Source organism: Penaeus chinensis, chromosome 20, assembly GCF_019202785.1.
Source record: "Penaeus chinensis breed Huanghai No. 1 chromosome 20, ASM1920278v2, whole genome shotgun sequence".
NCBI lineage: Eukaryota > Metazoa > Arthropoda > Malacostraca > Decapoda > Penaeidae > Penaeus > Penaeus chinensis.
Genome location: NC_061838.1, coordinates 21,688,379 through 21,700,878, shown reverse-complemented (window position 1 = coordinate 21,700,878; position 12,500 = coordinate 21,688,379). Strand labels below are relative to the sequence as shown.

At 37.4% G+C, this 12,500-nt stretch overlaps 2 protein-coding genes across 4 annotated transcripts in view; both read left to right on the top strand.

Moving 5' to 3' along the window:
• The window catches only part of LOC125036033 (HSPB1-associated protein 1 homolog), a 6,224-nt gene extending 19 nt beyond the window's left edge, over nt 1–6,205 (top strand). Inside the window, exons 1-3 of one of the 3 annotated variants that reach the window (XM_047628396.1) lie at nt 1–167; nt 467–542; nt 4,615–6,205. The exon at nt 1–167 is cut by the window's left edge and continues 19 nt beyond it. In XM_047628396.1, the coding sequence (XP_047484352.1) occupies nt 4,644–6,002 (1,359 nt within the window). In that variant the 5' untranslated portion in view covers nt 1–167; nt 467–542; nt 4,615–4,643 and the 3' untranslated portion in view covers nt 6,003–6,205. Of the gene's footprint in view, nt 168–466; nt 543–3,671; nt 3,887–4,614 lie in introns of those variants that run through there. The other 2 variants (XM_047628395.1, XM_047628397.1) reach the window with 2 other exon arrangements.
• Nucleotides 6,206–6,427: 222 nt separating this feature from the next.
• LOC125036032 lies at nt 6,428–12,026 on the top strand. Its single transcript, XM_047628393.1, has 4 exons — nt 6,428–7,714; nt 7,918–8,016; nt 8,252–8,448; nt 9,334–12,026. The coding sequence occupies exons 1-4, from the start codon at nt 6,428–6,430 to the stop codon at nt 9,428–9,430; spliced, it is 1,680 nt and encodes a 559-aa protein (XP_047484349.1). The 3' UTR covers nt 9,431–12,026.
• The last annotated feature ends 474 nt before the right edge of the window (nt 12,027–12,500 follow it).

Genomic DNA, 12,500 nt, shown 5'->3' with positions numbered 1-12,500 from the left:
GCCGACCTCGAGGCTGGCAAGGGAGTTTGGCTCTTATTAAAGGGCTTGTAAACCTAAGAATATCTTGGTTGTTTAGATGGACTGAGTCATGTCCTAGCCTGCCCCTCCTTTATCTGAGTCTTCGGGATGTTGCCAGCGAGATAAAAGGAAGCTGTTTGGGATAAAAGGTAGGACAGAGGGGGGGAAATGTTAGAAATGTCTTTGTTGAAGTTCTTTTAGTTGATTTCAAGTGTTAGTGATTCATTCCTTTCGGGTTTTTGTACCTTTGACGTTTAGAGATGTCCAGATTGTTGGACTCTGCGTCGTTTTTTTTTTTCTATAACTCCACATCTTATGAGGTGAAAATGGTGTCAAGTGCCAGTAATCTGCGTTGAATCACCCGAGTCACCTGTACGTAATTAAGAGTCACCTGTATACTTCATCTCCCCTGTATTGAGAAGCTGTCACTGCCATGTGTCTCTTGCAGTGAATGCCAATGCTGCCGTATCAGAACCACCTGCAAGCCACTGGTTGAGAAGTGATGGCTTATTTTGTCTGCTGTGGTGAGAGGCCCATACACCTTACTTGTAGCTAGGCAGCCCTGAAAATAGGTTATTTGGAGGACAGGTTGGGTTTGTCCATTTACATGTCCCAAAAAAGGTTTATATGGAATGAATTGTATGGCTGTCATTAGTAGTGAAGTGTATGGTAAATGCAGTGACGTGATAGGCTACATAGATCCTTGTTTACTTTAGTATTGTTTACATGATTGTCACTGGCCAATTATATCTTATTTTGACACTAATGTAAATCTTTTAGGTAAGCCTAACCTAAACTCAAATTCTGTGTACTATTTATTGTGTACATTTAGAAGAAAGTCTTAAAATTATTTGTGTATTAGATATAAAACGGGGGGGGGGTGGTCTTTTCTGGATCTATCCCTCCCAAATCCCTTACTCGATGTTGTCGTGGGAGTTAGGAGGTGGAGACTGTGTCCCAATGTAAGGGATCACCCCATCCTTGGACCACAGCCTTTGCCTCAACTAATATTGCATGATTTTTTCTTCTCCCCTTTTCTTTTTCCATCTCTTCTTCATCCCCTTCTTTTGTCCACTTCCTAAGACGTGAGAGCTGTGCCGAAAGGATGAAAGGCAGGCTTTGTCTCAGTTTTGAATGGCCTTTGCAAGCCATGGGCACGGTATTCCCTTGGTTAATTGCCTAGCCCTTACCCCTCATGGGGATCCTGAGGGGTAGACCATTTCTTCTCCCCATTTATTTCAGGCTTACCATGGCCAATAATGAAGATTTTTTTACCCATGTTAGGGGAATTAAGCCTCACCCCTTCATCAACTAGCCTCTCTTATTTTGATTTCATTGGTTTCCTGACCTCTGCCTCTCCTTTGACCATGACTCCTACCACTTACTAATACCCTCTCCTCGGTGTTGCTGTCAACTCTATCCATTCTGAATCATCCACCTAGGTCATTATTCAACATTTAGAATACACCCCTTCCTCTCTCCCAACATCCTTCACTCCATCTCTTACTGCACAGTCTTCTTCATTTTCTAGCCCCCCATATAACTACTCTTCATCCTTTTTGTTCTTCTCCCAACAGTACTACCTCTCTCCATACCACCCCATCTTACTCCTGCCCTCATCCATCTACAACTTCCACCTCTACTGAGCTTATTGGCAAACCTATTCCTGCCCAGCCTCACTCCTCACTTAATACTTGTATGAGAACTGTTTCTGTCTCTCCCACTGATTGTCTTGCCTATGGCAAGGACTGGTCAGACTGTGAAAATGACTTGCGCGCATGCCTTGTCGACTATGATGCAGTAGCAGTCCAGTGCTACACTATTCCTCCCAGAGGCCAATGTAAGTCCTACACTAATATTGCCAAGATTTATTTCCGCAGACATAACCTCCCCAATGAAGTTTATATTGGTGGAGTGTGCTGCCCTGTGATTAAGCCACCCAGCCAAACTGTCACTCCAGCCTGCTGCCCTCTGTGTGGCCAACCTGGTCATGACCGTTCAAATTACTCTGCTTAGTCACGCTCATGTGCCAATTGTGGTGGCTCCCATAATGTATTTTATAGGAGCTGCCCTGCCTACAAGCTGGAATCTGAGTAGCAGTTCTCAGATTCAAACTAGGCCTCACTCTACATGAAGTCAGACAAGAAACATGCCAAAGAGGTTTTTCTCTTTCTACCTATTCCAAAGCTGTACTTCGCTCTGCTTCACTCCTATTTTCTCAAGAAGTCTCAGCATCTCACCCAGTATCTCTTCCCAAACTGTCTTTTCTCCACTTCCTCTCTCCCCCAGTTAAATTCCTTTTCCAGTCTAAATCCAGATAGTCCAATCTATACCCCTTCCCCAGTGCCTACCCCTCGTCTTTGACACGCTACCTGTCCCACCAAACAATCTTTACATTCCACCCCACCTTCTACCACATCTTCTCCTACACCCACCTCTTCCTCTGCTCTTTGGCTATCTATTCCCTAATCTATTCCCTTGTTTCTCAGACCTCCCTACCAAACTCCCCTCCAGAAACTCTTGAACTTCCTAAACATGACCCAAAAGAATATATCCACCCTCTTTTCCTATTCGCTTTACATTCAAAAGTATCTGCCGATATCCATCCTCCTCCTCCTTAAGTTCTCCCTACACCTCTTCCTCCCACAATGTCCTTCTCCAATCCCTCCCCATTCTTCCCGATACTTCACCATCTTCGTCTGTTCCCTTATCTCATTCCTTGTATTCTTCTCCTATTTCTACAGGTACCATTTCTACAGTTTGATTGTTTCATAATGGCTCTTTTGCAGTTTTCCTCAAACAGTGTTACTCTCCCTCAGACATATGCTCTCCATTGGATCTGATTGCCCTATATTTTTAACCCATTCTCCCGTTACAAATCCCGACCATATTCCATTTGCTCCCCGTCTATACCCTTTTCACTACCATTCTATCCTACAGCATTCTACAACCTTTGACATCTAACATCTTATTCTAATCATTAACTAATTTTACCCTTTTTGCCACAATATTTTATCATAGTGCTATATGACTTCTGATGTCTAGCACATTTATTTCTTCTAAAAATTAACCATGAACCATTTAGGATATATCTTAATTTTAAATGTTTGTGAAAAGTAACCAATATTTCCTTGGCTAATCATAGCCTTTTCTGGTTGTGTTGCTCGCTTGTTAGCAGAATTTTGCAAGAGCTGCAAATTAAGTCTTTTCTCCTTGGAAGCATATCTTTAACCCCTTGCTGCTGGGGAAAATGAATAAAAAATGGGAAAAATGCTGTGCTCATTTTTTTTTATTATTGTGAAATGTCTCTGTACATAGATGGCTCTGCTTAGTGCTTAGCCACAATGGAGTCAATTAGTAGATCTTGTGACCTTACCTGATTTCACCTTTCCTTGAATTGGCAGGAAAAACATATTTTTTACTAATGCTATGAATATCGATGGTGTTATTTTTATTATAAACATTATAATTATTATGATATCATAAACATTATTAACAGCAAAATAAGATAATGTAAAATATTTTTGTAAATCAATGAAAAGGGTGAACGGGCAAGACAGGCAGTACTTGTAACTGGCTCACTGGTGACTCAGTACAAGTCTAGCCATCTATGTGTAAAAAAATTAAATAAGTAAACTCACAGTGTGAATGGCATATACGTACATGCCATTCCTGTTAGCAAAGGGTTAGGTTAGGTGCAGTGCTCTGTTATATCCAGTATAACAGAGCACTGCACATGTAAAGATTTGCTTTTGCAGTTGGAGTTGAAAAAGTTTACATTCAGGACTTAACCCAACTAAACATAACCATGATAATGATGACGATGAAGCTATCTTCCACAAGTCCCATGACAAAGAGGTATATAGATGTAAGTATGGTGTCAGAGATGGAAAGCAATTAGATCTGACACAGGAAAGTGGATTAATGCATTTAAAGAATATTATTTTACAACATTCTGGAAATTTAAAAAGTTTCCTTTAATTTGAAACTTGTTGTGATATATGATGGAAGGCCTACAAAATAAAGTCCACCCTGATAGTGACATAGTGTGTAGTGATCATCATAATACTTATGCTAACAATCGTCCACTACATGTATTGTGTCAGGCTAGAGCTTGCATTGGTTCTTTAGTTAATTATACAGGCACAGAGGTGCACAAACTCTGTTGTCTGAAATGTATGTTATAGAATTGTTGGTCTTTACCTAAATGCTGGTAAATGTGTAGGTCACATGTAGGCCAGTGGCAAACATTTAGCAGATTATTAAAATTTACTAAATATGCACAGAGCCTCATGACTATAACAGACTCTGTTATAACATTGCAGTGCCTGAATGGAAAGTCTTAATATTAAAGTATTATACTTTTTTTGTGTATGTGTTTGTGTAAGAAGTAATAGAGGAAGGTTATGATGATAGTTGTTATTTCAAAGTGATTTATAGTAGTGAAATTATATAATTATATGATGTTTTTGGCTAGATTAAAGGTATTGTTTTATTAATTAATATTTGCTATTTATATGAATGTAAGTATTAAAAGAAGAGGAAGAAAAGGAGGGTAAATGGAAACATTATTTAATTCATTTTATGTCTTTTCAGATGCACCAGTATGGTGATGGAACCTGTATATGAAAAATAAAAATTGGTGTTCAAAGGTAAAAGATATGGCAGAACCACTCCTAAAGAAAGCAAGGCAGGAATGCTCTCAAGAACTCTGCCCTGAACGGACAAGTCTTCTGAATCCACAGATGATTAGAAGAGCAATTTTGCATGATGTGAATGAACCCTTAGTGTTCAAGGGCTACCTTAAGGGAAAGTGGAAGTGTTTAGAATGGGAGGTCAAAGACTGGGGTAGAGTCCTTGGGGATGACAACCTCATGTTTCGCGTTGGTGCAAGGGTTAAGGAGGGTGACCAGCTAAAGTCTCCACAGTGGGAGACAGAGTGCATGAAGTTGTCCATGAGATATTGTGACTTTTTAGAGTGGATAAAAGGTCAGAAGACATTTTTGAGTCAATGTGGGTCTCAGGTAAACTGCAGTACACATTGGGCCTATTTTGATTATTTTTACATGAAAGATTTAGAGCACCCAGAGCACTTATTGGGAGCCATAGACTGGGGTACATTTGGCTTCACTGAGAGGGGATTAACTGATAGTACACTATGGATAGGGAGCACAGGTGCTAATACACCATGTCATATTGACACATATGGATGTAATCTTGTTGCTCAAGTAATGGGGAAAAAGAGATGGGTACTGTTTCCAAAGTCTCAGTCAGAATACCTTTCACCCACACGTGTGCCATATGAGGAGTCAAGTATATACAGTGAAGTGGGCTTTCCTCGACCTGATACTTCTTCACACCCTAGATTGGTCTCAACTACTCCTTATGTAGTTACACTTGAGGCTGGGGATGTGTTATTTGTTCCAAATCAATGGTGGCACTCGGTAGAAAATATGGAATTTGCTGTGAGTATAAATACATGGATAGAGCTTCCTTCTGATGATGAAGAAAGAGTAAAGGAAGCCATTGTGATGCACCAGATAGGATCTCTGTGTCAGGGTATTGAGTCAGTTGATCTCATATCCTCAGCATTTAACCCTAATATGATGAATATAGCAACTATGACCTCTACAGATCTTCTTAATCTCCTAGTCCATAAAGTCTTCCAGAACAAAGACACAAAAGAAAAAGAAGAATCTAAAAAAAGTGATTATGTGCATGCTGGTGTTTTTGACTGGACAAATAAGGAATGGTGTCATAATTATAATATAACCAGGGTTGAAAAATTATTATTTGAAGAGTACTATGGAAGTAATTGTGAGGAAAAGAAGACAGATTCTGAGAAAAGTGCAAAGAAATGCAAAAGCTTGCCAGATGAAATTCAGTTTTCTCACCTAAAGCTCTTGATAGATGCTTTCACTGACCCACGTGTAATTGATCAAGTGAAAAAGATTTTAGATGAAAAACTCCATAGCCCTTCATGATTATTGAGCTTTAAGTTTATTTTACAGCATGAGCTTAGTGCTTTTATTTCTTTGTTCAGTTTGTTTTATATTTTAGGATTGCTTACCTTTTAATTTTGTAATACCATTATGTTCTTGATAAACATTATTTCATCTTACTGTATTTATAATGACATAATTTTGTATTCCAGCCTGTTGTGCTAAATAAAATGGATGAATCTGAATACCTTTCAAGAATGATAAGACTTGATACACTAAATGATTTACACAAAGAAAAAATTGGAAAAGATAAATAAAGATTATGAATTGGCAAAGACTGTTGATCAAATCCTAGAAGTTCATGGAAGAGGATAAAGTAAAGGATAAGTGTAAAGTGCATCCATAATGTAATAAGAGGCTCCATTCTTTGCTGTGTACTTTAAGAGGGACCAGAAAACTCATTGATCATGGCCGATTGCGAAAATAGTGTTCAGACCTTGGCGTCTCTTTCTGTAAAGAAGAGTATTATGTTTCTGCAGCAACTTGTGTATCGTTTTGTAAATATCAAAGACATTGAGCCATGTGCCTCTTTCTTGAGGGACTTGCTTGCATCAATCCCACCCAATTTCCATGCAGAATTTCTTGATAAACTAGCACCAATATTTGACAATATAACAAACTGTGCTGTGGAAAATTGTGTCTTGGACATAATAGATGAGTTGGCTCTGATGCTGTTATCTCCATCCATAACACAGATAGATGTCGACAAGTTCATTTTCCCAACAAGAAACCCAGCCAAATACCTTAAAGCCTTAGAACATGCAACCAGTCTAAGAATGTTAATTAGCCAGAGAGAAAATGTATGGAAGTATTCCATCAGTAAATTTGAACTTCTCTCTTCTGCTTTGACAAAGATGCCAATGCTGAGACATCTGACTTTACATCATATTAAAATTCCTAGTGGTAAGATTAACCAGTTGTTACTGGGTTTAGCATCAAACAGTCCCCACTTGATATATCTAGATTTAAAATATGGGGCCTTAACTGACTCTGGCTTAGATCCAAACTCATTGGAAAAGTTTGGAAAAATTACTGATTTCACAGACTGCATCCCTGCCTTGTTAAAAATGAAAAATCTTCATTACCTAAATGTCAGTGAGTCTTGGCTCACTTATGTTGGTGTGAAAGCAATTGTGAAGAATCTACCCCTGCGAAGATTGGATGCCATTGTGGAGGGAGGCTATGATCTGCAGGCTGTTGTTATAAAAGACATCCTGATGTTACAGTCTGAGCCTCTTGTACTTCCCAGAACATCGTACTATGTTGCTCCTGAGGAACACAACATTCAATATATATGCCAAGCATGCCCACAGTTAGAGTACATCATCATGCAACATTGTGGTGTTGGAGTGACAGAATCCACCTTCCAGAGCCTCACCAGCTTACAGCACTTGAAAAAGGTCACCATTTGTGGTCTAGAGTGGTCTCTCCTCCATTCCCAGATTGCTATCAATGACGATCCTATGCCCATCAGCAATGTAGTGACAGAGGTAACCTTGACTGAGCCCTCATGTGTGGATGCATACCATCTAGGGAGCCTGTCAGTCTGTTTCCCGCAGCTCACTCACCTCTGGGTATTGGGCTCGCAGAATGAGGAGAGTGATGTTCCCTGGGATGGAGTCAGAGTATTCACAAAATTGACACATCTTCATTATGAAGGTTCCCTGTTTATTGGAAAATTTGGGAGAATAGAGGTAAAGGCAAATTTATTTTTTTATTTTTTTTTTTTTTTTCAAACAAAATGTAATTTCTTTTTTAAGTAAGTATAGTGAATAATTAAATCTTAGGATCTGTATTTGACAATTTACAAAATCTGAATATCATCAAGCTACTGAAATATGGTCTGGTAGTATTCCAGCTTTTATTTCTTTTTGTCATGTAATTATTTCTTTGACAGAGGGAGCAAGGGCTACAGAATATCCTGGATGTTCTACTGGCTTGGTGCAAACAGCTTCGAAGCTTAACCTTATACACTAATTACCTGGAAAATCTCATGGTAAAGTTGATTATAACTGGTGTATAGATTTGAGGAAACAAAGATTTAAGCAGTCATCTTATTTTTAATGTCTATTATAAATATTGTAAGATCTTCGTAATTACTAAAAAGATCCTTTGTTTCTAAGTGTCACAATTTGCATTGTATATGAATTTGATGAAAACTCCAGCCTATTTCTACTTTTATGGTGTTACAATGTTTATTAAGTTGAAACAATAATGATATTTTTTTCCAGTTGCATTTTGCAGTGCGAAGAAATGGACTACGCAAACTCGAGGAACTGAGGATAGGGTTGCAGCATGATTTATCAAGTGACACAATAATGCTTTTACTTCAAAATACTCCAGACTTACGGATACTTGGAAGGACTGATTGGTGGACAACTATGACTCACTTAGAGAAAGTTAATCTCATAAGAACCCTTAAATTAAGGTAAGTATTATGATGATTTTAAAGGCAGTGGGTTTAGCAAATACTTATATCCTTAGTAAGGCTGAAACTGGCACAAATAAAAATGTAGATCTGGAAACACACACTTGCGAACACACACACACACACACACACACACACACACTTGCAAACACACTTGCAAACACACACACACTTGCAAACACACACACACTTGCAAACACACACACACTTGCAAACACACACACACTTGCAAACACACACACACTTGCAAACACACACAGACTTGCAAACACACACACACAGACTTGCAAACACACACAGACTTGCAAACACACACACAGACTTGCAAACACACACACAGACTTGCAAACACACACACAGACTTGCAAACACACACACAGACTTGCAAACACACACACAGACTTGCAAACACACACACAGACTTGCAAACACACACACAGACTTGCAAACACACACACAGACTTGCAAACACACACACACTTGCAAACACACACACACTTGCAAACACACACACACTTGCAAACACACACACACTTGCAAACACACACACACACACACACACACACACACACACACACACACACACACACACACACACACACACACACACACACACACACACACACACACACACACACACACACCCACACCCACACACCCACACACCCACACACCCACACACCCACACACACACACACACACACACACACACACACACACACACACACACACACACACACACACACACACACACACACACACACACACACACACACACACACACACACACACAGACACACACAGACACACACACTGTACAGCACATTTTTTGTGCTATACTGTTAATACTAAGTTGTAATTTTATTTCCTTTTTGATGTTTTCAGATACAGCAATCTTGAAGTTTTTGGATTAGACAACTGTAGTGATGTGGAGCATGATCCTCGGCCTACAAAAAATATTCACAGCATTGTTGTGTGGTAGCTCCCCTGTCAGTGATGAGCTCTGTGGCTGTTGGCTTTAATGAATGAATTAATGAATCAAACAAAATATTTGTATTCTGTAGGGAAGTCTCAGTGGGACTTTTCAATCACTGTATTTGAGTGAAAATGATGGAAGGATATATAAAGGAGATTTTTTTTTTATTGCGTTTAGGGTAATTGCTTTGAGAAGCTTATCCATGTCCATTTTGTACTCGTAAGAATAGCACCTGGTTGTATTAGGCGCCTTTCATGCTTGCTCATATTGTAATAGTGTTGTATTGTCACTCTGTGGTAATAAGATGTGTTTGTTTTATGAATGATGGACTTTTGTCATACATAAGGTTTGTTTTTTGGCCTTGCCTAAAAGATCTGAAACCTAAAAACAAATACATCTTAGTATAACTAGTATTTGTTATAGATTGTACAAAGATATAAAGAAAAGGTCAAAGAAAAATTGAAAACAAAAATGTCAAGAAGATAAATTTGTGTTCACAATTTTTTTTTTTTTTTTTTGAAGAGTTGGTAATTACTCATTGTAATTTCAGGTCATTTTTATAAATATTGTATCAAGTTTTGGGCTTCTCTTAAGAAAGGAGGATTAGGACTTCATATAGATGTTAATTTATGAAATACCTGCGGATATTAGATAATCTAATTGTAGTTTAGTCTTGTCTCTTTAAAAGATCAGATATTACATAAGGATGACATAGAATTTTCCTCTTTTAGACTAAGCTGTAGAATGTGATTCTGAGGACTAAAAGGGGTATAGAACTTACACAATCATAGGATTATTTTTAGAAAATGCAGTAAGTGCTTAGATGAAATGAGCCATTAACAGCAACTATGATAAATGTTGACCATTGATAGAAGTTCTTAGTACATTGTTTAAAGGAAAAACAGTTAATGGCTCTGGAAGTTGGAATAAGCAGAGAAACACTAATCTACGAAAATGTCCATAATAAGAGACTTTAATGTGCAGTTGTGTTGCTTTTAACTAGAGTGAACAAAACATGAACTAATGAGTAGAAAAAAATCTTTGATCACTGCCTTGTAATCTTAAAAGATGAGATGTTGAACTGCAGATGTTGCAAGAACTGCATTTAGTTAAAAAAAATATTACGCTTATATGTAGGTCAGGTACCATTAGGATAAGAGAACAGAAGAAAATTGATATAAAAATAAAAGAACACTTATTGCTGTTAGGAAATATTTGTTAAACGGTATGATACCAGGTGTGTGCTAATGAAAGTACCAATAGATTATTTTTTTTATCTGATAATTGGGATTAAACACTTTAATTTCATGGTATATGCAAACAAAGAATAGAGCTTAAGTGAGAACTATGTAGTACCTAACATCTCTACAGGTTTGATATTGTAAAGAAAGATATTTTGTGTTAGGTGATGATAGCCTGTGGTAGAAAATACAAGCTTTTTACATAGGAGGATTTAAGAAGCAAAATGCATTTAATTGATTTTTTTGAATAGGTCCTCAAGAAGAAATTTGCTCTGGATCATGTTTTGATATATATGTGTTGAAGATGTATTTGAGTAGCTCAATCAAAGGAAAACTAGAAATCACTCACAGTGTATGGGGAGATTTACTTGTAAAATGAACTCTTATGTGTGTTTATGGTAAGTAAACTCTACATCTTTGTCCATTTTAATGTCTGAATGGAATACTGTTTGCTTCATATTTTGTATAGAATGCCAGTATGTGTTCAAAAGTGACTGCACAGTATAATTTTGTTTTTATCCTAAGAAAATTGTCAGTCAGTATTGTTTTTCTTAAAGATTACACAATTAGCTATAATATTTACTCAGTGACAAGCTACTTAGACTTCACATGAGTGTGGGATTACTGTCTTCTAAAAATATATATAGGTATATAGATGTAGAACCTCAAAATATGTGAACAGTCACTGTAAGTTTTTCTATTCCTTCCTGTTTTTATTTGTTATAATTTGAACTTATTTTTGCAAGGCATGTGTAAAGTTATTTCAGATTATGTGTATTGCTTTAGAAAATACAAATGAATGTTAATGCCTTTGTTTGAAGTGTTTATTAGACAGTATTGTGATCTTGCTGTAAATTGTTTAGTGTAATGTTGCGTTTGTGTAAGGAAGAGAAGTTATTTTCATATACTTTACTACAACACTTAGGTCTGTGCACTGTCAGTATTGTGACATCTTTATTTTAAAAATGTAAAGGAAAAATAGATAAATATGTATTTCAGCTGTAGTGGAGATTGAAAATGTAAGGTAGTGCAGCTTTTGAAATGTTATGCAGTGTAGATATACTTTCCCTCTATCATCTGTATAGATGGGAACTTGCATAAGGGAAGGATTGAGTGTAAATTAGTTTTTATTTTGTGCATCTGTATGTGCACAATGTAGAGCCTCTTTGTAACAACATACTTTTTACAATTTACACCTATATGCAAAAATGGTACTTTTGTCCTGTCCCAAGACTCATGGCCAGAAGCTTCCTTAAACAGGTTGCATTGTATAATCAGTGTGGAAGGATTTCAAACAGAGGAACATGGAGAGGATAAATGTGAAGGAAAATGTGCAAAGGAGAAATGCAAAGGGAAATGTACATACTGTGTATTATTTACCACAAACTCATTTTTAACTTTGTCTTTTAAGAAAATATAAAACCCAAATATCACTGTTGGCTAAACTTGATGACAAAATATACAGCAACGTAAAGGAACAGTTTAGTATTGTATTACCTATTAGTTTTTATTTTCATTTGTTTCATGCTTTGTTTATAGGAAAAGTGTTATTACAGTGTAATACATGCATCCCTACATATAGCCATGCATACTTTTTGTTAGTGTGTGTGCGTGTGCGTGTGCGTGTGCGTGTGTGTGTGTATCTGTGTTTTAATGCTCATGTATATGCAAATGCAAGTTTCCCATAAAAGTTAAGCCTGAGAAATTACTGGTGACTATGAGCACACTGCTTTGTTTTAGTGCTCTGTGATACAGAGTAGAATATTTATTCTGAAACAGTTAAGCTGCATTAGATGATGGAAATGTAGGATGCTTCCATTCAAGTCAAGACCTGT

Bases quoted from the DNA above. Each gene is read 5' to 3' on its own strand.
- LOC125036032 (XM_047628393.1), top strand. From the start codon at position 6,428: ATGGCCGATTGCGAAAATAGTGTTCAGACCTTGGCGTCTCTTTCTGTA. The intron at 7,715-7,917 runs GTAAAGGCAAAT...TTTCTTTGACAG, and splicing joins GAAAATTTGGGAGAATAGAG to AGGGAGCAAGGGCTACAGAA. The intron at 8,449-9,333 runs GTAAGTATTATG...TGATGTTTTCAG, and splicing joins ATAAGAACCCTTAAATTAAG to ATACAGCAATCTTGAAGTTT.